The 24,540-nt window shown below is 49.8% G+C and overlaps 9 protein-coding genes across 9 annotated transcripts; 3 read left to right on the top strand and 6 right to left on the bottom strand.

Annotated features, from left to right (window-relative positions):
* Positions 1–53: 53 nt before the first annotated feature.
* On the bottom strand, positions 54–1,766 carry ASPWEDRAFT_22424 (glutamate decarboxylase; the record flags this gene model as incomplete). Its single annotated transcript, XM_040832331.1, has 4 exons — positions 54–707; positions 756–1,382; positions 1,436–1,463; positions 1,525–1,766. 4 exons carry the CDS (start codon positions 1,764–1,766, stop codon positions 54–56), a joined length of 1,551 nt encoding a protein of 516 aa, XP_040693900.1.
* Positions 1,767–5,435: 3,669 nt separating this feature from the next.
* On the bottom strand, positions 5,436–6,492 carry ASPWEDRAFT_144666 (cutinase family protein). The gene is made up of 4 exons (XM_040829473.1): positions 6,380–6,492; positions 6,229–6,320; positions 5,952–6,166; positions 5,436–5,893 (listed from the first exon to the last, which is right to left on the bottom strand). Exons 1-4 carry the CDS (start codon positions 6,453–6,455, stop codon positions 5,629–5,631), a joined length of 648 nt encoding a protein of 215 aa, XP_040693899.1. The 5' UTR covers positions 6,456–6,492; the 3' UTR covers positions 5,436–5,628.
* A 688-nt stretch (positions 6,493–7,180) lies between these two features.
* On the bottom strand, positions 7,181–11,253 carry ASPWEDRAFT_55694 (putative ABC multidrug transporter; the record flags this gene model as incomplete). The annotated part of the gene is made up of 4 exons (XM_040838246.1): positions 7,181–7,553; positions 7,601–10,938; positions 10,985–11,131; positions 11,221–11,253. The coding sequence occupies 4 exons, from the start codon at positions 11,251–11,253 to the stop codon at positions 7,205–7,207; spliced, it is 3,867 nt and encodes a 1,288-aa protein (XP_040693898.1). The 3' UTR covers positions 7,181–7,204.
* Positions 11,254–12,691: 1,438 nt separating this feature from the next.
* On the bottom strand, positions 12,692–14,448 carry ASPWEDRAFT_47094 (cytochrome P450; the record flags this gene model as incomplete). The annotated part of the gene is made up of 6 exons (XM_040836900.1): positions 12,692–12,854; positions 12,906–13,066; positions 13,112–13,487; positions 13,540–14,095; positions 14,147–14,216; positions 14,272–14,448. The coding sequence occupies 6 exons, from the start codon at positions 14,446–14,448 to the stop codon at positions 12,692–12,694; spliced, it is 1,503 nt and encodes a 500-aa protein (XP_040693897.1).
* Positions 14,449–15,036: 588 nt separating this feature from the next.
* ASPWEDRAFT_55693 (Diacylglycerol acyltransferase family) lies at positions 15,037–17,907 on the top strand (the record flags this gene model as incomplete). The annotated part of the gene is made up of 3 exons (XM_040838245.1): positions 15,037–15,740; positions 15,787–16,425; positions 16,473–17,907. The coding sequence occupies exons 1-3, from the start codon at positions 15,190–15,192 to the stop codon at positions 17,905–17,907; spliced, it is 2,625 nt and encodes an 874-aa protein (XP_040693896.1). The 5' UTR covers positions 15,037–15,189.
* Positions 17,908–18,206: 299 nt separating this feature from the next.
* On the top strand, positions 18,207–19,373 carry ASPWEDRAFT_33550 (uncharacterized protein). Its single transcript, XM_040833816.1, has one exon. It carries the CDS (start codon positions 18,662–18,664, stop codon positions 19,055–19,057), a length of 396 nt encoding a protein of 131 aa, XP_040693895.1. The 5' UTR covers positions 18,207–18,661; the 3' UTR covers positions 19,058–19,373.
* ASPWEDRAFT_193946 (fungal specific transcription factor domain-containing protein) lies at positions 19,079–20,643 on the bottom strand. Its single transcript, XM_040832260.1, has one exon. The coding sequence runs from the start codon at positions 20,549–20,551 to the stop codon at positions 19,100–19,102; it is 1,452 nt and encodes a 483-aa protein (XP_040693894.1). The 5' UTR covers positions 20,552–20,643; the 3' UTR covers positions 19,079–19,099.
* Positions 20,644–20,735: 92 nt separating this feature from the next.
* Positions 20,736–21,125, bottom strand: ASPWEDRAFT_166299 (transcription factor domain-containing protein; the record flags this gene model as incomplete). Its single annotated transcript, XM_040829970.1, has 2 exons — positions 20,736–21,019; positions 21,074–21,125. The coding sequence occupies 2 exons, from the start codon at positions 21,123–21,125 to the stop codon at positions 20,736–20,738; spliced, it is 336 nt and encodes a 111-aa protein (XP_040693893.1).
* A 575-nt stretch (positions 21,126–21,700) lies between these two features.
* ASPWEDRAFT_33549 (uncharacterized protein) lies at positions 21,701–22,624 on the top strand (the record flags this gene model as incomplete). The annotated part of the gene is made up of 5 exons (XM_040833815.1): positions 21,701–21,811; positions 21,870–21,878; positions 21,939–21,997; positions 22,087–22,200; positions 22,262–22,624. Coding segments are annotated over exons 1-5 (317 nt in total), but the record flags the coding sequence as incomplete, so codon positions are not given.
* Positions 22,625–24,540: the final 1,916 nt, after the last annotated feature.

Here is a 24,540-nt window from a genome sequence, read left to right as displayed (position 1 = left end):
AGATAGTTCGTATACATGACGCAATAACGGCAAACAGATGATGACATATCTATCTAACAGATTCCGTGCGTCTTGCCAGTCTTTCCCTGCAGAGAGTGCTTCTCGTTCTTGTAGTGGTGGTGGTTGTGCTTGGCCTTGGCCGAGTTGGTTGCGTTGGCCTTCATGTGCACAGTGTACTTGTGCAGCATGGCCTGGTCCATCTCTTCCAGGGTCTTGAGCGCCAGCTTGATGTCAGTGATCAGAGTGTCGCAGCGGTTCATGGTGAAGTCCTCACGGACAACGACGCGCATCAGCTTCAGCTCGTTGCTGTGAGGGGCCATGGTGTAGGCGGGCACGATCCAGCCACGCTCACGCAGCTGGTGGGCGATGGCGAATTCGTCAAAGTGGCCTTGCCGGCTGTCGGGGAGACGGAAGGCGACGAGGGGCAGGCCGTGGCCACCACGCTGGCTCAGGATGATGAAGCCCAGCTTCTCCAGCTCTGAGGCGAGGTAGTCGGCGATCTTGGTAATGTTGACCATGATGGCGCGGTAGCCACGCTTACCTAGACGGATCATCTGGTAGTACTGGCCGATGACCTGCGAGGCACCCTTGGAGAAGTTGAGGGTGAAACTGGCCTGTTCCGCACCCAGGTAGTTGATGTTGAAGATGAGCTCCTTGGGCAGGAAGTCGTGGGATCTCCAAACAACCCATCCGACACCGGGGTAGACCTATAGACGTTAGATTTTCTCTACACTCACTAGGAGAGAGGTACATACCAAACCATACTTGTGTCCCGACACGTTAATAGAGACGACCTTCTCCAGACGGAAATCCCACAGCAAGTTGGGGTTAATGAAAGGAGCAACAAAGCCACCACTAGCAGCATCAACGTGGATAGGGCAGTCAATGTTTCTCTCCACCAAGATGTCATTCATAGCCTTGACATCCTCATATTCACCCGTGTACGTAGTTCCCAGAATAGCACAGATACCGATGGTGTTCTCATCCACCAGATCCACCGCCTCCTTGGGGTCAATGACGAACCGCTGATCGGTACAGTAGACATAACGCTCCTCGACGTCAAAGTACCGGGCCGCCTTCTCCCAGCAGACCTGGACGGCACTGTTCATGACGATGTTGGGACGAGAGAAGTCCTTGCCCTCGGCCTTGCGCTTGTTCTGCCATCTCTTTTTCATGGCCAACGTGCCCAGCATGATGGCCTCGGAGGATCCAATGGTCGAGGTACCCATGGGGTGCTCATCGTCGCCGGTAGTGGGGGCGTTGAAGAGACGAGCGATCATGTTAATGCAGCGGTTCTGGATCTCCGCTGATTGGGGGTATTCTTCATAGTCGATGAAGTTCTTGCTGAAAGATTCGGCCATGAGTTTCTCGACTTCCTCTTCCTGCAATCTGTTAGCATGGAGTTCAGATTTATCACAATTCACACAAGACGAACCATGTAAGTGGTGACGAAACTCGCCAAGCTGGAAACCGTTAGCATTAGCATCTAAGCAATTGACAAGACAAGTCAAGAAAGAGACATACTTGAGCATGGGGTTTCCATCCAAGCTCAGCTCATCCTTAATCATACGGTAAGCCACCTCCTTGGGCATCTCTCTGTCTGGCATCTCATGAGCAGGCAGATGCTCGCCCGCAAAGCGGGAGCCATAAACGGTGGAACAAAAGTCATCACCATCATCAGGCATGTCAAGCTTGATGTCGTCGATACGCTTGGGGAGAGAGGTGTTAACCTCCTCATCCCGCTTAACTCTGGCAAGGTGAACCATTGCGATGATATATAGGATGAAAATGAAAGAGAACCAAAAAAGATACAGAGAAATGTAAATCAGAGAAAGTCAGGGGAATGAGAGACAAAACAATCCGGCCACAAAACCGGAAATAAAAGGAGATTTTTAAAATGTCCGAGGGGGATCAACACGACCTCAGCTGAGAGAAAGAGGGGAAGCCGTAAGCCCACGCGGGCATTGCGGATGATGGGCCATCTTCCAATCGCAGGACAGAAGAGACGATAGTATGAGAAGAGGGGAACAAGGAATAAATCCAGGACCATTGAATCAGCTGGATGGTTTCAACGTGGCTCCATCTGGATGGTGAGCTGAGGTGTGGATGGAAACAAAAGGTCCGAGGGGATCTCAACTCGGCTATTTCGCGTCCATTATCGTCCCAGACCGCGAGGATCCAGTTATTCCGGCCAGATCAGGGAAGCTTAGGAAAGCTTAGCAGGTTTAGCATGAGATGCAAGTTGCAGCTCAGTGTGGCTGAGCAGGAATCGTGTCTGAGACTGGGCGACATTATTGCACGAGAAGGCCCATCGCGGGGCTCGCAGTGGAGTCGATGACGGCAGAGCGTGTCGGCAATACGCATTAATCAGAAACACCTGGCGGTGAAGTTATTCAGGTCTAGACTATAGGAGATATAAGTACGGTTGGGACTACACAGTAGTGGATGGCTCCATAATCGTGCTCTCCATTAACATTAACTAATAATCAATCAATCAATAATCAATCAATCTCAAGAACAGCCTGGTTGCTCGACACGAGAGGGGGCCTCGTATAACACAAAAACCAGGGGTATCCCATCATAGTATTGTACATCAAATAATATTATCCCGTCCTGATGCGTGATCCCAACTCATCACATCGTTCATTACCTGTTTTTTGCTTTTTCTTTCCTTTTTTTTTTCTCATGTCATGTATATAAGCGGAGCCCTCAGTTCTTGTCGCCCTTGACCTTGCGTTTCAGCCAGGACAAGAGACCACCACTCTTCCTCTTCTCCGCTTTTTCGGTTTCTTGCTTGATCATCTCTTGGGCTTTGTCCGCCTCTTTCTTGGCGAAGTCTTGGACATCTTTGGCTTCGTTCTTGGCTGTATCTTCAGCTTGTCCGGCTTTGTCCTTTGCCGCATCTTGGGCCTTGTCCACAATGTTCTTGTCTTCAGGCTTCTTAGCAGCAGCAGTCTCAGCAGTCTCCTTGCCAGTGTCGGCTTGAGCGGGTTGCGTCTTGGTCTTGTCCTCTACAGCCTCAGTCTTCTTCGATGCGGGTTCAGCTTTATCGGTTGCGGTTTGGGAAGCATCCTTGCCGGTTGATGCAGCTGCGGACTCCGTCGGCTTCGGCGCATCGGTTTTCTGGGAATCACCCTTGCCTGCGGCTGCAGCTGCAGCGCCCGCCCCAGCAACGCCTGCAGTAGCGACACCCGCGGTGGCAGGGGCGGCTGCAGTCGAAGTTTTATCTTCGGTCGGCTCCTTTTTGGCCTCGGTCGCAGTCTCCTTTGGTGCTTGAGAAGCACCAGTCTCGACAGGCTTGGTTTCTGTGACATCGGCCGTTTTAGCAGCAGGGGCTTCAGCGACAGCAGGCTTAACCTCGGTGGTGTCAGCCTTCTCAGCTACAGGAGCCACAGGAGCCTCAACAGGAGCAGCCTTGGTCTCTGTGTCTGCCTTTTGAGATACGGCAGCAGGAGTTTCGACTGGAGCGGCGGTCTTGGAAGCCTGGGGCTCCTCAACGGTCTTTGCGGCATCAGCAGCGGCAACTGCGGATGAGGGTTGCACAGGAGCAGCTGTAGTCGGGACCTCCTTTGTCAGCTCTTCCTTGGCCGGTTCTGCTTTTGCGGTCTCTGCCTCAGCAGGCTCTTCGGCCTTCTTGTCCGCAGACGATGACTTGAAATCCTTGCTGTTCAAGCCCGGGACTGTGAGAGGGTCAACTGCTGCACCGGCCTTTGCAGGAGCAGCTGTGTCCTTGGAAGACTCTCCTGTGGTCGCAGGCTCCGAAGCCTTAGCGGCCGCATCGTCCTCCACCTTGGGCATCTTGGGGGGCTTGTGGTCTTCCTCCTTGGTGAAAATGCCGGTTTCGTAAGGACGCTTCACGTGGATTGCGGTGGACTCGGCCTCTTCCGCAGTCTCCTTGGGCCGTTCGGGCAGCGATGTTTCGGTCTTTGTCTCCTTGGTCTCGGGGGCGTCGGTGGCAGGCGAAAGGATCTCCTTGGCGGTAGTATCGGGCAAGACGGCTGGAAAGAATGGTCAGTGTCTGGCGGATGCATGCATGACGGGTATTATGCTTACAAACTCCATTGGGCTCTGCAGAACCAGTCTGGCCGAGCTCGGTTTGCGCCTTATCCGCGGTCTCCTCCACGGTCTCCTTTGTGCCAGCCGCAGGAGTCTCATCGATGGCCTTGGCTACTTCTTCCTTGGCCTCGGTGGCTTGTGGCGGGGCAGTAGAGGGGGTCTTGGAGGTAAGATCGGGGGCGGCAGTTGCGGCAGGCGCATCGACAGCTTCAGTTGCAGAGGGCTTTTCGACTTCGCCTTCGTTCTTGTCGACGTTTTCCTCAACCTCGTGGCCTGGGGTTCTGAGGATTATTAGCGCGACTGGCATTGAATTGTAACTGATCGCGCAACTCACAGAGTGTTCTTAATATCCTCGACCTTCTTGTCTGCAGCAGCGGCGGCGGCGGCAGCACCACCCTTGGCCTTGCCCTTTCCTTTGCCTTTTCCTCCTTTCTTAGGCATTATGATGGTATAACCTATGAGTTGCGAAATCCAGTAAGTTGCTGTTCAGAGTTGCCACGTAGATGGGTAAAGTCGAAATGACGAAAGCGGGTCGCCGCGGGAACTTGGAGTAGGTATGGGTTGGGAGGGGGGAAGAAGTGGACGAAGAAAAAGCGAGCTTACCGTCGAATATAGATGATGGGGGAAGGACGCGCGATGAATACGAGGGATGCGAGGTTCGCGATACAGTGATTCACGAGGTGCGATGAAAGTAAGGGGCCGCGATTTTGGTATGTTGGTTAGTGAGTTAGATTAAACGGTTTCTGACCGGCCGCCCAAGATTGGGGGAACGTTAATCCGTGGTTCGGACAATGATGACCTCAGAGGCTGCGATGAGCTCCTAGACAGACCTTGGATAGGGCTTGTGGCGGATCAATTGAGGAGGAGAAGATGGGATGAAGGAAGAGGGATGGAGGGAGGGATGAGAGGGGGAGAAAGAGGGATGAACCCGTCGCAAGCAGAATCAACAGAATCACATGAGCGACAACAATAATAATAATAACAGCCAATGATTCATGCGTTTCTTTGTGTTTCTTTGTGTTTTTGTGCTTTTTACTTTCGTTTATAATTTCTAATTCTGCCTGTGATTGATTGGTTTATTTCTGAAACAGCCCTGGCCTACTGTAATTGACTTTATTTATTGTCTGCATAGACAGGAAAGATGAGAGAGAATAGACCAGATATACTGAGTATACTCTGTATCTGCAGTAAATATCCGACTCAATGCATCTCATCCAGCACCTCATAGTAGATGCAGCATATGCAGACCATCAATGCATGCATTATGCCGCGTGCCTGCATTCAGTGTGGATGCGTTCAGCCCTAAGGAGAAACACTGTTCCGGTGCCCTATTTCCGGTTTGGGCATGATGTCACGTACACTACATAGTAGACATGAATAACCTCATTTAATTTAATTTGATAAATATATCATATATACCATCTTACACATATACCATCCTATATCTTATATCCTCCGTTATCATATCCTAACTGAAACCATCAACTATGCAACATTCACCACTAAGCCAGCCTCCCTCTGGAATGCCACAGGGATAGCCTCACTATTTCACCCCTAGTAGTGACAGGGACTCTAACCCAACTTCGACTCCAAAAACTTCGCCGCATCACCGGTGTTGGCAATGTAGGTAAAGTGCGCCGCCGTGACAATCAACGTGCCATCACACACCAAGTCCCCAGCCGCACAGTAGATCTTGATCTTGTCCTTGGGGAAATTGGGGATCTGCCCGTGGTCTTGCGTCTTGCGGGTGTCGCCGAAGAGAACGACGCCTTTGATCTTCTCCTTGACGTTCTCGGGGAGGCCGGAAATGGCGCCGTGCATGACTGCTGTTCCTTGACTGTACGTATATAATATTAGCACCCTCACCATTCATATAAAAAGACAAGGGAATGTACCTGTATCCACCCGCCACAATCTTCGTATCGGGACACTTGGACGCAGCCTGCTTGAACAAATCCTGCGCCTCGGAGATGGCAGCAGGCGAGGTATTCTGCGGCAGAGCATTCTCGAACAATCCAGCCGTGTATTTGGGTCCGACACCCTGGCAGGCGACCTGGCCTGCTTTGGCGAGTTTGAGGTCATTGCAGACTGTAGGGCCGGTGGAGATACCCTGTATACAACATTAGCACGATTATCATGAACTGAGTGTATGAGGGGGCGTATGGAATGTACCATCAAACCCGGCTCAGTAGAAGCACGGGCAAAGATAAACGTGATGGGCTTGCAGGATCCATCGCGGAGTTCATTACCACCTCCAAAGAGGCCTATCAATTGTTAGCTATCATATACCATACCATATATAAACCAGTAAAGGAAGCCATACTCTGACGAGCACCAAGTTCAACCGGCTTTCCAGCCACAAGGCCAGCCAGAGCAAGGACCAACAAACGGAGGTTCATAATGACTCTCTACACGGTGACTCAAACTGAACGAGAACACTGCCCTGAATGTTCAGAACGGCAACTAGAACAAGGCCACCATCAAGATCTTATAAACCCCATACCAAGACCACCAAGAAACGGCCAAGTCAACCGTGCAGGACTGCTGCACCTGATTGGCGATGTCCTGTTTCGGATTGTCCGGGAAAACACTGAACAAACATATTTTGGGTATTCGAGAACGGGAAAAAGCCTCGGCTGGTCTAGGATAAGGATCAAGAGGGGAAGAACGGGTGATTGTCGGGTTGGTGTTGTTAGAGAGGATTTCAGGGTCTTAGTGAAGATTTTGCTGATTTTTGATCCTTTTTCTGGACTATTCCGGATGAGACAACAGGTCCGTTATCCACTGCAGTTGTGCATATTGGGTGTGTTGGATGGATATGAGGATTGATTGTGATGGTATGTTTAATGAATCTACCATCCTGATCCACAGCATCGATATTATTGCCGTCCACGTGGATATCATGTTTACATCTATCCATGATTCTATCCATACACAAAATGTCACTCAAAAATGGTTCTTATGGAACCAATTTTGGGATCAACAGGGACCAACTTTGATTGTCCGAACTGACCCGTACTAATACTAGCTTATGATCTATCTTTCCTTGGCTAAGTTACTCGGGAGAATCACGGTAGAATATCTGAAACCATGAATCTTAAAAGTTTGTATATGCATATGTATTAAAACAGTAGTATAGTAGTGTACATCAACCCAAATTCTGCAGATTGACCAATTCATAATACCTCCCCCTCAATCTCAGCAGTTCCCCATGCGTCCCATACTCCACAATCACGCCCTGGTCAAGCACGTAAATCACATCGGCCCGCTGGATCGTGCTCAGCCGGTGGGCAACGGCTATCGTGGTGCGGCCACGTGCGGCCGAGTCTAGCGCCGCCTGCACCACTTTCTCGGACTCCGAGTCCAGTGCGGAGGTGGCTTCGTCGAGGAGGAGGATCTTGGGATCGCGGAGGAGGGCCCGCGCGATGGCGATGCGCTGTTTCTGGCCGCCCGATAACATCCCGCCTTTGCTGCCGACTACGGTGTCGAAGCTTTGTCTGGGCATTGTTAGCTAGTCATATATGAATGGTGTGGGTACACTTACGGGAGCGAAATGATAAAGTCGTAGATATTGGCGTCTTTGCATGCCCTGACTAGAGTCGCCTCAGGGACGTGCGACGCATTACTCCCCAGAAGAATATTCTCGCGAATCGTCCCCTGAAACAGCGCGGGTTCCTGTCCCACCAGCGCCAGAAAGTTGCGATACGAGCTCAGCTCCGTCTTGCTGATATCCACACCATCAACGTAAATCTCACCAGCGGCTGTATCATAGAACCGCTCCAGCAGGGCAATGGCCGTGCTCTTTCCGCTTCCACTCGCTCCCACCAACGCCACGTACTGGCCGGGCTTCACGGTGAGGTTGAGATGGCGCAGGATAGGCTGTTCCGGACGGGTGGGATAGCGGAAGTAGACGTTGCGGAACTCGATATCGCCTTTCATGGAAGTGACTGGTTGGCCGGGGTTTGTGATGAGGGCGGGTTTGCTGTCGAAGAGGCGTTTGAATTCCGCCGCGGCGTGTTTGGCTTTGCCCATGTCTGGGGCGTGTGAGAAGACGGTTCCGGCGGCCTGAGCACCGAAGATGACTTCGCTGAAGCACACGTAGAAGGTGAAGAGGGAGTACTCGTGTCGTCCGAGCAGGCTGCCTCCGTACCAGAAGCCAAGAGCCATACAGAAGAATGGAAGGGCCTGGGAGGCAGCGTAGAGGAGGGAGGATTTGACGATGGGAATGACATCGTCTCGCAGCTGCTGCTTCAGCTGCAGTTTATAAGAATGCAACACCTGGCTTTCCATCGTGAGAGAGGCCACGGTATGAATCGCCGAGGCAGCCTCACAGGCCGAACTGGCAGATTTCTGGTATGCCTTTTTAGCTCTGGACTGGAATCGATCCAGCATCCAGATACGCAGGAATCCACAGAGAAGCAGAACCGGCACGGCCGAGATGCAAACCAGGGCAAGTTTCCAGCCCATGATCAACGCCACGGTCAACGAGGCGACCAGGTTGACTGAGACGATCAGCAGCGTGCCGAGAGTGACACCGCTGATTCCGGAGAGGTGTTTGATTTCCGCAGATAGAGACGACGTCAAAGCGCCCGTGTTGTTCTCTTCGCGGTCGAAAAAGGAGATATCTTGATTCAGCATCGTTTCGAATGCCTTGCTTCTGGCACGGTATATCAACTTCTCCGAACTATACGCAAAAGACGTCCCCTGTATGCCATACAGAAGGAACGTCGCCAACCCCACCGCCAGAAACATAAGACACCAGAAATTGGCATCATGGCGCAGCTTATGGTACTCAAACGCAGGAAGGGTCAACGTGCTGACTACCTTTGCGAACAGCACCGCCTGCGATGGCTGAATCCCCCCAGCAAGGATAGACACGATCAACCCCAGGGTCATGTGAAACCGTTCCGGCCGGTTAAACGTCGCAATGAACTTGATCAGCGTCCATAATGGATAGTGAGGCGTAGGCTTCACTTGATCTTCCACGAAGAGCGGCTGCTGTGAAATGAGTGACGAGTTTCGCTTCTCGATCTCTTGTCCTCCTTTCGGGTCCAGCCAGATGTCGGACGAGTCGGGGAAACCGTCAAAGTGGAATTCGGTAAAGTCGTCATCAAACCAGACTGTTCGGTTTGGATCTTTCTCTTTCTCGCCGTATGATGCTGATAGATTTTCTTTTTCTAATTCGGGGACGGTCAGCGCGCCTTTCTCTTCGTTGATGCGCTGCGCTTCCACTAGTTCTAGGTAGGTTCCTCCGAGCTCCATGAGCTCGTTGTGGGTGCCCTGTTCGGCGATATGTCCATTCACTAGAAGGACGATGTTATGTGCGTTCTTAATAGTGGACAACCGATGGGCGATGATAATGGTCGTCCGACCCTCGGCCGCCTTGTCCAACGCCGCCTGAACAAGACCTTCCGACTTGGTATCCAATGCCGAAGTAGCCTCGTCCAAGAGCAGAATCTTCGGATCTTTAACAATAGCCCGCGCAATAGCAATCCGCTGCTTCTGACCACCAGACAGCGAAAACCCGCCCACATTTGTCTCATAGCCGTTGGGGAGTGCCATGATGAAATCATGCGCGTTGGCCATGCGAGCTGCATCCTCGATACGCAGTCGCAGTTTATCTTCGGGCTCATTCTCGAATTCAGAGCCAATCAGGCCAAATTTGATATTCTCCATGATAGTCGTGGCGAACAGTCTGGGTTCTTGCGACACCAGCGAAATCTGCTGACGAAGCCATTGGAGATTGAGTGTTTTGATATCGTGTCCATCCAGGGACACCGTTCCTCCGATTGGGTTATAAAATCGCTCAATCAAACCGATGACGGTACTTTTTCCGGACCCTGACGGTCCAACAAAGGCTGTGGATTTACCAGCTGGGATGTAAATGCTCATGTCCTTCATGACCATGACCTCAGGTCGGGAGGGGTAGACATGGCGAATATTTTGCAGGGTGATGTTACCCCTCACAAAGTCCAGTTTCTGTCCAACCTCAGACGAGGCATCCAGAGGAGACGCCCGGTCAATGGTACTGAAGATCTTGGACGCAGCGGCGATGGCGTTTGAAAACGCCTGTCCGTTCGGGGCGACATTGCCCAGGTTGTACGAACCCAGAATGATAGCCATGAGAATGGTGAGAATGTCGCCGACATTAATATGCTCGCGTCGGTCAACCAGGAAACGAGATCCCATCCAGAATCCCAGTCCATAGTTGAGATACATCACACAGAAAAGCGCCCCAACCATAAACGCAAAGGTAATCTGCACCTTCATGCCATGTCTCTCGGCTTCTTTCAAATGCCCCTCATACTTCCTGGCTAGCCGATCCTGCGCTCCAAAAGCGACCACCGTCCGAATTGAGCCCAGGATATCCTCAGCCAGACTACCACCCCGCCCATAACTCTCCAGCGCATTCTTGCTAAACAGCAACGTAAACGTCGACCCACCACCCATGATCAGCACCAGCGCAATGAGCGTCGAACTGCAAATCAGCGCCAACTTCCAGTACTTGATATACGCGATCAAAAAGGCCGTCACGAAAGTCGACAACCCCGTCAGTGCGAGTCCGACCTTCTCGGAAATCCCATCCTGGATCAGATTTGTGTCCGCCGTGATCCGGGTGGTGATCTCGCCTGCGCCGAGGGTGTCGAAGAAGGCGATGTTCTGGCGCAAGATGGCGCGGAGGTACTCGACGCGGATCTTCTGGACGACATGGTCGCCGGTGTAGATGAAGCCGACGGTTGCGAGGTAGAGGGTGACGAACTCGCCGACGCCTAGGTAGACGAAGTAGACGACGTTTTCGTTGAGTTGGTGGTGGAAGTTGTCGTAGGTGATTTGGTCAGTGACGATGTTTTGAAAGGTGGAAGTGAGTCGACCGAAGAGGACCTATCTTATTAGCACGAGGATGATAAGTAGGATAGAGGAGACATACAGTAAAGACAGGCAAAGCAGCCCCTCCAGCGATCGCACAAAGTGCACTGAGGGCGATGATGATACAATCCCATCTCGTGGCATAGCGATAGATACCAAAGAAGCCAATCTGTGCAACCGGCGCATGCAGCTGCAAGTCCAGAGTCCTCTGTTCGTCCTCTGTGAGAGCGACGTCGGATTGCTATTCTGTCAGTGAAGCCATCCAGTGAATGCAAGTGAGGGGAAGTGAGGGCACACCTTGGGGAGGGGCACCAGGTCGATTTCCTCCATGGCTGTGGATGTGCTTAATCTGCTGGCTTCATTTACATTTGGACTCGATCAAGTCAGTTACGGTCGCATGGTCAGGAGACTAGAAGATGGAATCCGTTTCACAGTGAGTGAAGATGAAGAAGACTTGGAGGTGCTAGTGATGGACAGAGACAATCTGACCGGTGTTTGAAGACAGGCACGAGACAGCCAGACTAGGACAGGCCGGAATGAGTGACAGATGCCCGGACGGAATCATAAAATCAGATCCAGAAGAGGAATGGATGTTCAAGAGGAGGAACTGAGAGAATCCCATAAAATTTCCCGACGTGGATTGTCGATCCTCCCAACCTCGGTAGTGATGCTGAAAAATGGGATCATGAGTTCAGTTCAGGTCCAGGAACAGAGTTACGATTTACATTCATTTGCCATCTGCCAACAGGTATTCAATAAACCAGATAAACCAGATAAACCAGATAAACCAGATATCGCTTATAATTGCAGAATTCAATAATCAGATCGGAGATAAATCGCTCGAAATAATAACATCACCGAACCTCTTTTTTGAGATACTCACAGAGTTCAATCCTATGGAGACGAAGCACCACACCATGTGGCATCCTGCACTCCATCGACCGTGATTTTTATTTCCCCGACGAGGTTCGATCCGCTGCAATTAGTCGACCTTAGGCTGTTTGGAGAAACGAAGCCGTTTGTGTTCCCAAAATTGAGGCGATATCGATGAATCACAATTTTAGGGCTGTGATGGAACGGGGCTCCACCATAACTTCGACTCTGGATTGAAGGCGATCAACCAGCAGGAATTGGGTTGTGTGAGCCATGGTTGAGGCTGATTAAACTATTATTTCTATCTGATCTAGTAATATTATTATACTGATCTGAATTATCGTGATACTGCTACTGCTACTAGTAGTAGGAGTAGTGGTCGGAGGAATTGCCCCTTATCGCAGGTCATCAACCTCAAACACAGACCAAAGTCTATCATTCCTGACATGTTCGATATCAGCATCAAGAGTATCAAAATTCTCTCAGACCTCGTTAATCTCAACTAAATCGGGGCAAGTTTCGTTGCAATTTCTGGAATTCAGAAATCCAGAGGATCCGAAAGCGTGTTTTGGCTTTGATCCTGGCTTTTTCTCGGTAGAAATCAGTTGACTCAATTTTGGTTCATGTGAAGATACTGGGATGATCTCTAACTGGCTGTCTGTCAGGCTAAAGATGCTGATCGTATGCTGAATGATGTCGTCTACAAGGATGACAGGATCTATTTTTCACTACATCTGATGCTCTGGTCTCTTCGATGTGGTCTTAGCGGTTTCATGAATTCTTGAAGCAATACATTTCAACTAGTTCGTCAGATATCACAAGCCAAAACATAACAAAACAAAACACAAAGACTATGTACAAATAATAATAGTAATAATAGATTCACATGTTCAAATTAAGGAAATCTTCGAGTGCGCATCTGCACCTTTAGGTCTGGCACTTCCCAGAAAGCATAGCATTTGCTGTCTTTCTGCCAGTCCTTGATTCGGCCAATGTAGTCGCCGTCAAATTCGATAAAGAAGGCTGCCAGTGTCAAGTAGAGCATGTGTTGAGCGAAACTAGAGAATAGATTGTTAGCTTCATTCAGATCTAGTAGATGTGAGACTTACTGCTTGGCAATGCAGGATCGACTGCCCACGAGGAAAGGCTGCACGGCTTCTTTCTTGTCGGTGCAGCCAGGCTCTGTCCAGCGCTCGGGGTGGAAAGTGAAGGGATCGTTGAAGTATTCGGGGTTGTGGTGGAGGGCGAAGAGAGAAGTGCAGATTTCCACCTATACTCATTAGCAGGATTCATCAATAGAGTAAGAGAGACATACACCAGCAGGAACATAAGTGCCATCAACATAAGCACCAGGCGAGACACGCGGGCCACCCAGAGGAACTGGCGGATAGAGACGCAGCGATTCAGTAATGACAGCGTTCAAGTAGGGCAGCTTCTGGGCGACTTCGATCGTCATGTCATCGACAGACGAAAAGTGCGCCTGCAACTCCGCGACCAGTTTAGAGTGCGCTTCAGGATGCGTCAGGACAAAGTAGATGACGGCGCAGAGGGTGTTGGCAGTCGTGTGGAAGCCAGCCAGCATGATGGCAGAGAAGTTCTCTGCGATTTCGGCTTCAGGGAGAGTGCTGCCAGCAGCGCGCTCGAGGACTTCGACCATGATGTCGCGACGGGAGTGGGGGGCGTGCATTTGCCTGGTGGACCATGGGTTAGAGATGAAGCTATACAGAAAGACAGGAAACTCACTCGTTAATCAGCTGCATACGGGCACTCTCATTGCGCGCACGAACACCCTTCAGCACAACACGACGCAACAACCACTTGATCATCGTGGGCACACCCGAGCCCTGGAACTGATCACGGATGGTCGCCCAGTAGAAGATACGAGGCAGCTGCTCCGTCCAGAAAAGAGGCCGGCCTCTCTTGAGGCAATCCAAGGGCTTGCCCACCAGCACCTCCGAGACGGTGTCGACCGCGTGGCAGTAGAGCAGATCATTCAGGTCCAACGTGTTGTCGTGCTGCATCTTCTCGCGCAGCACATTGTGTAACCGACCAATGCAGTTCTTCATGACGCTCTCATGGGCCATCATGCAGCCGGGACTCAGCGAGGGGCTGAACAACTTGCGGACGGTGGCATGGTAGGACGGATCGGATGCAGTGAAGATGTTGCGGCGCGAGATGCCCTTGTAGAAGTTGCTCTTGAGGAATGTGTTACCCTTTCCCACGCCCGAGCCGTAGATGTTACGCAGGGCTTTGATGGTGTTGGTGGTTGCTTGGCCGGGGGCGAATTTGACGACATTGCCTGTTTGGTTAGAAGGAAGATATATGAGGGTTGAGATAGGATGAGGCTTACCATAGTTCTTGTGCAAGGAGTGGAATTTGTGGGCACTTTTGCCAGACAAAAAGGCGAATTTAGTATCAAACTAGAGTCAGTCAGTATAGATAGACAGACAGATGTTGTATAGGATCAGTGCATACACCGCAGAACAACTGCCCTATCCAAGGCCCATTGACGTCCATCTTGGGCCCCCTGGGCTGCAATAACATCAAGATCATCACCAGGCAGGGAACCAGGAGGAACCCAGCAATAGGAAAAGAGAGAAAGATGGAATGCATCTCGGGCAGTCCAGATGGGAATCCTGCTTGTACAGCCATGGTGAAGAAGTATACCGAACAGAAACCGTGGATGTTTGCCTCTCTGAGATGAGGTGCAACCGTCTATTTATCTTGTTGATTTCGACATCTCACTAGAAAAGAAAGAAATCATAAATAATATTTTCCCAAACAATTATAAAACTGTTAATTTACAGTCTCCTCCTTCGCCATCGTCGCTCTTCGACTGGCCCTGTCGATCCCTCCTAGTACATCGACTCAACCAACCACCAAAAAAACCCCTCTCAAACCATTGTCGTTCCTCGGTTTATTTTCCCGTCTCTTGCTCGAGAGTATCCTGATCTTCATCCTGACCCGAAACAAGCAGTCCTCCGAGAAAGTTTGTTCTGATACTCACCCCCGGTCCAGCACAGATTTTGGGCCTCGGGATGCTCAATTTTGGGTGTTGACCCACGCACGACCCCCAACACTCCACTGGATGCAGAGAGACAGAAAAAGCAGATGCCGAATTGTTGCTGGTGGAGTTGGAGGGGAATTGCGAGCAATCAGATTTAATATTGATTGAGTTTAATGAAGTCTTGTATCATTGTAGACATTTTGGGTGTTTTTCCCCCTGCGGTGGTGGTAGTAGTTGTAGTTCCCCTCGCATGTGAAACTATAAAACGTTCATCTTATCTTCGGTTTATTCTGCTTCTTCTTTTCTTTCTTTTCTCAAGAATAAACCGAAGGGAGGGTGTCTTTCTTCTTTCTTGTTCTTCTTCTCACTCTCTCTTCCCCAGAAGAATGGCTCCCAAAACCCCCCGTGTCCTGTTCCTCGCGAATAGTGAACACGGCCAGACAAACATCATCCTCGCTCTCATCCATGAACTGCTCGTTCGAGGCGACATTGACGTTCATCTGGGTTCTTTCCCCGTCCTCGAGCGTCGTCTGGAGAAGCTCCTCAAAGACAATGCCCACGCCTACGATGCCTCCTTCAGATCGCGGATTCATTTCCATCCTGTCCGCGGGCCCTCCAACACGGATGTCTTCATTCGCACGGGCAAGCGAGGCGCATTCCACCCGCCTGGCTATTCAGGCTCCATTCTAGGCTTCCAGTCCCTCATTGAGGATATCTGGGGGTGGAATGAAGAGGAGTATGTGGATGTGTATGAGAGCTGTGTCGAGATCGTCCACAAGGCCGATCCGTCCATTATGGTCGTCGATTTCTTCTTCCTGCAGGGTAGAGATGCGGCGTTTAACACTGGCCATACGGCTATTTTGCAGAACACCACGGCGCTCAGTCACATTGTGCTGGGGTTGCAGAAGAACAATGCCTGGGCGTGGAAGTACCCATTGTAAGTTCTACATCGAGATGCAATGAGTGCAATACTGACGAATCAGACCCGGAACTGGTTTCCCATACCCCCTCCCCTGGCATCTGATTCCCTCCAACACCATGGCCTGCATCAAGACAGCCAAGATGTACCATGGCAGTGGAAGACGGCGCGATATCCGCGATTGGCGCATCAAACACAAGATCCATGGGCGATTCCCCTTTGCCGACGCATGGAGACCGGATAGATTGCATCTGTCGCCCGCTCTCAAGGAGCTGGACTGGCCATTCGACGTGCCTGATAACGTCGTCGCGTGTGGGCCGATTCTGCTACCTTGTGCGTCGGTCAAGACGCAGGATCCCGAGATGGATACGTGGCTGGCAAAGGCGCCTACGATCCTCGTTAATTTGGGAACGCTGTATGCTCCGGACCCGGACGTTGCGCTGCATATCGCATCCGGTCTGAAGGGGTTCTTGGATTCGTGGCCGGATAAGAACGTGCAGGTGTTGTGGAAGCTGCCCAAGCACCCGCATGACGATGATGATGTCTATAACCGGTCTGTTGGGGCGTTGGAGGAGGAAAGAAAGACGGATCGTGTCCGTATCCAGCCGTGGTTTGAAGTCGAGCCATTGGCGATGCTGGAGACTGGGCGCATCGTTTGCTCTGTCCACCATGGTGGTGCCAACTCGTGGTACGAGGCGATTCAGTAAGTCTTCACCTGCTTGTTTTATTTCACCCCACTAACGACGTCAGAAACGGTGTCCCTCATGTTATCCTCCCCGCCTGGCAAGACTGCTATGAGAACGCTGCTCGTGCAGAATGGCTGGGCATTGGTGTGTACGGCAACAAGAGTCGCGCTCCCAACATCGACTCGAAAGAGCTCAGCAAGGCCTTGCGCAAGGTCATGAGCAGCGATTCATACCAGAAGAAGGCGACGGAACTGTCCAGGCTGTGCCATAAGAAAGAAGGTCGTGTCGCTGGATGCGAAAAGATCGTCGAGCTGGCCTACAACCCAGACAAGATGAAGATCCAACTGCCCGACATCAAGGAGGAAGACCACCGAGGCGAGCTCTCCACCGTGAAGAGCAAGTCTGGCAAGACTCTTGAGACCGTCAAGCCTCGATATGAGGGCAAGCCAACCTCCAAGTACGCATCACACCTCCATCTACTCCATGAAAAAATAGCTAACCACGCTCTCAATAGATCCCTCCCTCGCGGCATCCTGGAAACCCTCATTGTGCTCCTCACCAGCAACGCCTGGTTCCTCCTCCCTACGATCGGATACTCCCTCCTCCTCATCCCCCGTCTGCGATACTTTGTCCTACTCTACATCCTCTACATCAAATACCTCGCCTCCGCCCACAAAACCGGCACCTCCCCCCTCCGCAACGACACCTTCCGCTCCAGCTGGTTCTGGAAACTCTATGCCTCCTACTTCCCCCTCACCCTGTACCGCTCCGCCCCGCTCAGCCCCAAGAAACGCTACATCTTCGGCTACCATCCGCACGGCATCGCGATTCGGGGCGCAGTCGGCGCATTCGCAGCAGACGGGGCCGGCTTCTCCGACCTCTTCCCGGGAATCGACAACACGCTCCTCATGAAAGATAGCTCGTTCCACGCACCCCTTCTCCGCGAGTACCTCCTCTCCCTCGGCCTCAGCGGCGTCTCGCGATCATCCTGCATCAAGAACCTCACGCGCGGCGGCCACGACGGGCGCGGCATGGGCCGCTCCATCACCATCGCCGTCGGCGGAAGCAGAGAATACGCCATCGCGCAGCCGGGCAAGATGGGCGTTGTCGTGAAGATCCGCAAGGGCTTCGTGCGGGTCGCGGTTGAAACAGGCGCCGACCTCGTTCCGGTCCTGTCGTTTGGCGAGAACGAGCTCTTCGACCAGGTGGACATGAACTCGTCTTCGGTTGGTGGGCTCGTCGCGCGTATCTGGGAAACATACGTCGGACACAAGGTTACGTTTGCGCTGGGGCGGTTTGGAATCTTCCTTCCGTACCGACGGCCGATGAATGTGGTTGTTGGTGCGCCTATCGAGGTCAAGCAGCAGCGGTGGGACCCTGATCAGAAGTATATTGATGAATTGCATGAGCGATATGTGGAGGAGTTGGGCAAGTTGTTTGGAGAGTGGAAGGATGTGTTTGGGGTTGACAAGTCGGTCAAGTTTGAGGTTGTGGGGTAATTTCTTGTAGTATATTATTGTATTTTGTATCTTAATGTATCGATAACATTGCATATTCATATCAATTCATCAACCTAATCTGAGTCAGTATCATCAGTAGGTATCAGTTAAGCCCATCCCGAAAATAAGCCAAACCGAGGCCTAACACGGGGTAACACTAGAATCTCAATTTTGAGACTTTGAACATATATATTCCCCGTTTCCCCTGTTTGAAATGTCGAAATGTAAAACTCTCAAATGGTTTCAATCCCAAACATGCATCCCTACACTGTAGGGCAATGGCTGTACGCCAACCTCAGCGTGCAGAATATTCTCGCCACAATTGGGGTTCTTTTTTTACTGGGCAATCTTAAGGCGTTACCAGGTGCATGGCATGTACGTTTCTAACTACTTCATCTTACAGATTATCTGAATACTGAATATATGATACTAACGACAATAGATCCGCGTCATAAAAGGCATCCTCACCCAACTCCACCTCACCCCCTGCCCCTCCAAATCAACCCCCCACATCACCATCTCCAACGTCTCCAAACGCCCCTACCTCTTCGCCTACCTAAAAACAACAACCACCACCATCCCCCTCGAATGCGACTACAACCTGCACAAATCTAACAGCACCTTCTTCACCGACCTCGACGTGCACCGCACCCAGCTGCTCGCGAATGTATTCCGGCGCGTCCTCTCCGCATCTTTCATCGATAAGAGCCGTAGGAAGACGCAGTTGTATAGCGCGCTGGGCGGGTCGTGCTGTATGTATAAGCGTGAGATTGCGCCGTTTCAGAAATACGGCATGTGGTCGCGCGTGCTGGGGTGGGATGGGAAGTGGATTTATTTGGTTAGTTTTTTTGTAAGGGAGTCTGCTGATGAGGGGGGTGGTGGGTTTCCGAAAGAGGAGGATATATATGCGTCGTGTATTGCGCGGTATGTGTTCAAGGATGGACGGAAGACAGTTTCGCCGATTGATGTGCTTCATGAGACGGGGTTGATTCCGTCTGATGAGGAGAAGGATGATAAGAAAGAAGATGGAAAATGGAGCTGGAAACAGTTTCAAGAAGAGAGAGATCGGGGAATGGAGATGGCTGGTTTGCTGGCTGGGTTGGAGCGTTTGCCGAGTCGATTTGATCCGGCTGAAGCGGGGGTTTTGTGATTTTATCTAGTATCATCATATCAGTTAGTAGACAGATGATACTCATATCGAGAAGTCCATGTTCATCCAGTCAATTCCGGCATCTATACCCTGGCCAGACCAGAATGAATCCTGCTCATGATTCTCCCAGGGACCATTGTATGAAAAGAACATATCGTCTGATAAAGTGGGTAATAAAATGAGGTTATCATCAGACTGGGGCTGATCAGGAACACGGCTGTCAGATGCAGGATTCACATCTCTGCTATGTTCTTGAGCGCCATCATTCCTACGACTAATCTGCACCAGACCAAAATACGGCACGGAAATCTGTCTCCTCGCCCCTCGGTCTAGGCTTTGGCTGCACGAGACCAAGGCCTCCAGGGCTGTATGACACTGTCCGCAAAGAGACCGTGGTTGGCCTTCCGAGCACGCCAGGAACACGGCGACAGTTCTACTGATGAGGGCTTTGTCGAGCTCGTCAGACGTAGCCTGGCTATCGGCGAGAAGGTTCAAGAACAGGACGACGGCAGCAGAGAGAGCTGAGAAGCTAGTTAGCTTCATGCTGTTGTCCACGCTCGCAGTGGAGGGGTCGATGTCGTAGAGAGCTAGAAATGCCTCGAGAAGGGTTCTAGCACTGCTTGTGCAGGCGGTTCGAGCGTAGTGTGTACTATGACTCTGTCCTGACTTCCGACACCCGCCTTCGCAGTGTTGTAGGAATAAGGGTAGATATAAGAATGTTTTGAGCTGGTGGATTTGGGTAATACGGTAGAGTCGGGCACTTTTCTCCTTTGCCTCCGGGTATATCGATATCTGTGCCATGTCCAAAAAGTCTGGTGGAAGCTGAGCAGTGATCTTGTCAATCTGTTCATCCACGCCAACTACCGCAGCCAGGGATACACCAGTGTTGGACTGCAGACTGTCAATCACACGACCTGTCAACACCGTCATATGCTGGTAATGAAAGCTGACAGGCGATGCTTGGTCTATTGGCGGGATATACAAGTCGCAAAGATGATCTGGAACAGAATACGGCAATCCGATCAACAGACTCACCCAACGGTCCTCGCCAAACAACTGCCAGAAAATTGTATCCAGAGACTCTGATTTCCGATGCAATCTATGTATCCCAGCTAGTTGCAAGAGTGTGTTGGCCTTGCGATAGACAATCCATGCGCGGCGCGGTTGGAGGGCACTCAGAAAACAAAGACCAAGGGCCATTAGGCATTGGAAATCATACTCATGATCAGTGATGCGGTTATCCGCCATGATCCAGCGCTCTACTGGTGCGAGATATCGACCATGGTCACCGGTGCTTAAGGCAAAGCACAAAAGTAGACTTCCAAGTAGAGATGGATTTTCACTGCGAACGGCGCGAGTCGCGAACTTTTCAAGGGTGTTGTCTTCTTCATCGCCCCAGGCCAGGCCAAAGGTCTCGCGCCATATTTTCCACCACTGGCTTCGAGTATTGAAGATGGCTGTGATGTCGTTATCAGAGGGGAGTGCGGTGCACATTTAGTGGAGGACATGGCAATCTCGAGATATCGATGACGACCCAGGACCAGTATCATCTCCCTGCGACTTTTTCCCTCGACCAATCTGCATCCCATCAGCAACCACTTACAAGTCCAATATACCCAACCGTACTAGTTGATGGTTTAGCAACTTCATAACCGGTGCATAATCACTCTGCACCACCTCAGGACCAAGTGCAACCGTTAGACTGGCCATCCCTCGACGAGGACCGAGGGCTCCCCAACGACACAGCAACCCGCCGTCGCAGTCCATCAAGGGCATCAAAGAACGAAACGCCGTCATCAGACAGCACCCCAACAGGTCGAACCTCAGGATCCTGGGAGTCCTTATACTCGCATTCAACCTGAACATCGCCCTGTGGAACACATACGGATTTTCGCCTAGCACAATGCACACACACGCTAGCCTCGGACGAAGCATACGAGCAGCGGACTTTGCGACGTCGACCTATGCAGACGTCATGTTAGTGTGAGAGTTAATGTTCATGTCAGGTAAACCCACAAGCCACGCAGCTGCGCGTCCCTTTTCTCATCTGCTTCTTTGCCCTCGCCATCGTGCGTTGTGGCTGGTTACGACGAAGACCGAGCGAGGTTCGGACAAAAGCAGCGAATGCGCTTAGTCATTGCTGTTCGTCCGAGGGTTCGTCCGAGCTTTCTTTGTTTCAATTTTGTTTTTATTTTCTTGGTTTCGTTTAGAAGAGAATCAAAACATACTTGAAACACTCGATGACTGCATCAGATATTCGATGAAACAGATAGATCATATTAATCACTCTGCACTGATACATTCAGAATGTCAATTGTTGTGTGGGAATAATTCATCCAGTTGAAATGGGGTTTTGCGATGATGAATTGGACTGGAGGGACACGATGGGCTGCCATTGAATCAAAGTCTTTCCACAGTCTGCAGCGGTCCTATGTAGAGATTGGCGTGATAAGGCTGAGCTGAACTTACTGGCAATGCATATTTATTCTCCAATTACTCCCATAGCCGAATGCCATTTGATGTTGGTTGAATTTGAGAGAGCTGAATGGGGATTTCCCGTCCTGGATGGTAATAGGCTGGAGAGATTAATTGGCTCTCAGCTGAACATGTCATCAGTGGGGGAGCTGAAGATGCCCCTCATTTCCTACATATAAAGACTTGCTTGGGCCAGTTTATTCTCTTCTCTTCTTCGTCTCCTTCTATCACAACATTACTGCTCTTCTATCAGTAAACTAAAACACTCCCAAAATGCCTGTAAGTATAGCCCAAATATGACCGTGTTTATGACTCCAGCTAATTTTATCCAAAACAGACCAAATTCGTACGTCACTCATTGCTATAAAATAGAGTAATACCAGACTAACTGTTTATGTCTATCTAGATTGTCAGCGTCCGCACCAAAGATGCTCATGAAAATTCGCTCGGTGACTTTGGAGCCACGTGAGTATTCTACAAAAAACAAAAAAAAAAAAAAAGCCGAGATGTTCCAATCCCAGAGGTAGCATTGTCTAATAACAACCCGGATATAGTGAAAGTCCCATCATCGATGCTATTAAGAATGCATTGACTCGATTCAACATCTCTTTGGAGACTGCTAGACACGGTCCAGCACCACGGGTTTTCCCTCCATGGTATATGGTGATGTATGTCATGAATTGGCTACCAAAAAGACGAGTCTTTGACTAACCTGATTACTTTGTTTAGTGCGGAAACCTCTGGCGATATCAGTACAGATGATTTTAAGGGGGCACTGGACGATGTTTGGTCTGGAACAAAAGATCAAGAGGGAAATCCTGTCCCTGAGGCTGATATCAATGTCCAAGATCAAGATGAGTGAATAACATAGATTCATGAGTATTGATTGACTATCAATTTGATATAATTGATATGTTTTATGAGTAGTATCCTACCTGAGAACTCGAGGAATAGACAATAATATGACAACATCATTGAAAGGAGTGTTTGCATAAGACAGCTTCTATTCAGACAAGATAGCCAGCTGGAAATAAAGTATCTACTGAACAAAGCAAGAAAAATAACCGAAAAATATACAAAGTCGAATCTCACACAGCAGTGCCACATGACAAGTAATTCAGGATCCTCAAGAGTACGATGTAAAGAAAAGCAAACATGACCAGTGAGATAATTTACCTATATCCCTACTGAAGAAGTGATTAACATTACCCTAAAGTGCAAGAACACCATGAAGCATCTAACAAGTAGGTCATTGTCCATGGCATCCCTCGAGGAATCCCCAGAAGGAAAGTACATGGGCATCTTAGAATACGATCCAATATAAGGATCTGCGACTTTAGCTTCAATAGTCCGCAGCTTTCTAGTCCAATAAGGCTTTAGTACTGGACCCCAAGCGATGAATGCCTGGGGTGAAGAGATCTGATCGAGATCTGATCATTCATTACCCACTCATGGTAAGTGAAAATGTGATATTGATGCAGCAGACTATCAATAGTCCAATCTACGAAAGGCTACTTATTGACTATTGTTGTTGATGAATGAAGATTTACTTCGAATCTCTTGAATTACTAGCCATGCGATGGCAATCTTTACAGTATTTAAACAGTCTTCTTTCCTCGAAACCAAACCCATTGATTATAATTCTACCACCATACAAGCCCTCCTCCGCTGCCACTATCTTACTGTGTGCACCTCAGCTTCTCTTAATTCCTTATTACATTTTTCTGCTGCTCTCATTTCAACTTTAAAGGTGTGAGCATGAGGTTCTTCTTTTTTTTTCGCCTTGGCTACCATGGTCTTCGGCACTTCAAATGCTGAAGAGAGGAATACATGCAAAATGGACAAAGACTGTGGAGTAGATGAATGCTGTGCCGTTACACGTGTTCAGATTTTTAAAGAATCAGAAAAGAGCTGTGTAAGTATCATGACAGATTAGTATCTAGTACCAAACTACATACTAACCAGAACTGAAAAAAGAAACCCCGTCCAAAAGAGGGTGAAGACTGTGTAAGACAAAGCTGGCCCTTTTAATATAATCATGATGTTTATATGATGACTAGCTTCCCATACAAATGGTGAAGATGTTTTGCCCTTGTGTAGAGGGTACGAAATGCGGGAAGGAAGAGGTAGGATTCCTCCTATTAATACTCATACTCTGTTGATCATGACTAATAAACATACAGGGCGCAGGCATGTTTGATAAGGTGAGTTTGTCACAACTAGATTACGCACAATTATTATGCATAGTCATCGAGACTGACCAGGTTCTTAATAGTTCATGTGCCTCAAGGAGGAAAAGAAGGAAGATTAAGAGTCTGAGAGTTCCAGGAAAAAGACACAGTCAACAGCGAGGCTATGTTGATCAGAGTCGATTACCAATTCCGGCAATGCCAAAGTTATAGGAATTTCTCTACCATATAATCTGCCTGTTGCCCGAGTATTCTATTCAAGGTTTTCAATGTGTGTGGTCATGCGTATTGACAATGACGGGATGGAATGTCACTTTATTGATATTTAAAACGATCGAGGGCTACCAGTAGAAGAAATACTATGAATATTGCAATGAGAATGATAGATAATTATTAAATTTATATAACATCGCAGTGTCTTAATGTTATTAACTACTAGCTGTATCCATGGTAAACTATATGATAGTAGCGGCTACCTAAGATAATTTAGACGGCACAAGAGGGGTAGACAGAAGATTATAGTCAAATATCTTACTTAAACCAGGGAACAAAGCAAAGCCAAGATAAAGTTGAAGCACGCACAGCGCCAAGCAGCAACATGACACTTAACTCGAGTAATTCGGGTAATTCAGGAGTGCAGACTACACAGTACACGTTGCGTGATGATATCCATTCTATTCTAGTCATGGCAGTGCTGGGCCTACTAAGTAAGGAGTGATGACATCTTGCATGGATTGTGGGGAATATGGAGTCGTTGGCTGGAGTCGATTGAACAGAACGCATGGTAACTGTCACTGATGTTAATATGGTTATTATTAT

Source organism: Aspergillus wentii (assembly GCF_001890725.1).
Source record: "Aspergillus wentii DTO 134E9 unplaced genomic scaffold ASPWEscaffold_1, whole genome shotgun sequence".
Lineage (NCBI taxonomy): Eukaryota > Fungi > Ascomycota > Eurotiomycetes > Eurotiales > Aspergillaceae > Aspergillus > Aspergillus wentii.
This window is presented reverse-complemented; position numbering and strand designations above follow the sequence as displayed.

What these genes read in the sequence shown, in the direction of transcription:
- ASPWEDRAFT_144666 (XM_040829473.1), bottom strand. Translation starts at nt 6,455, where the DNA reads ATGAACCTCCGTTTGTTGGTCCTTGCTCTGGCTGGCCTTGTGGCTGGA. An exon ending in TGAACTTGGTGCTCGTCAGA is followed by an intron (nt 6,321 to 6,379) that starts GTATGGCTTCCT and finishes AACAATTGATAG; the next exon opens with GCCTCTTTGGAGGTGGTAAT. An exon ending in CTACTGAGCCGGGTTTGATG is followed by an intron (nt 6,167 to 6,228) that starts GTACATTCCATA and finishes TGTTGTATACAG; the next exon opens with GGTATCTCCACCGGCCCTAC.
- ASPWEDRAFT_193946 (XM_040832260.1), bottom strand. Translation starts at nt 20,551, where the DNA reads ATGTGCACCGCACTCCCCTCTGATAACGACATCACAGCCATCTTCAAT.
- ASPWEDRAFT_33550 (XM_040833816.1), top strand. Translation starts at nt 18,662, where the DNA reads ATGTATAAGCGTGAGATTGCGCCGTTTCAGAAATACGGCATGTGGTCG.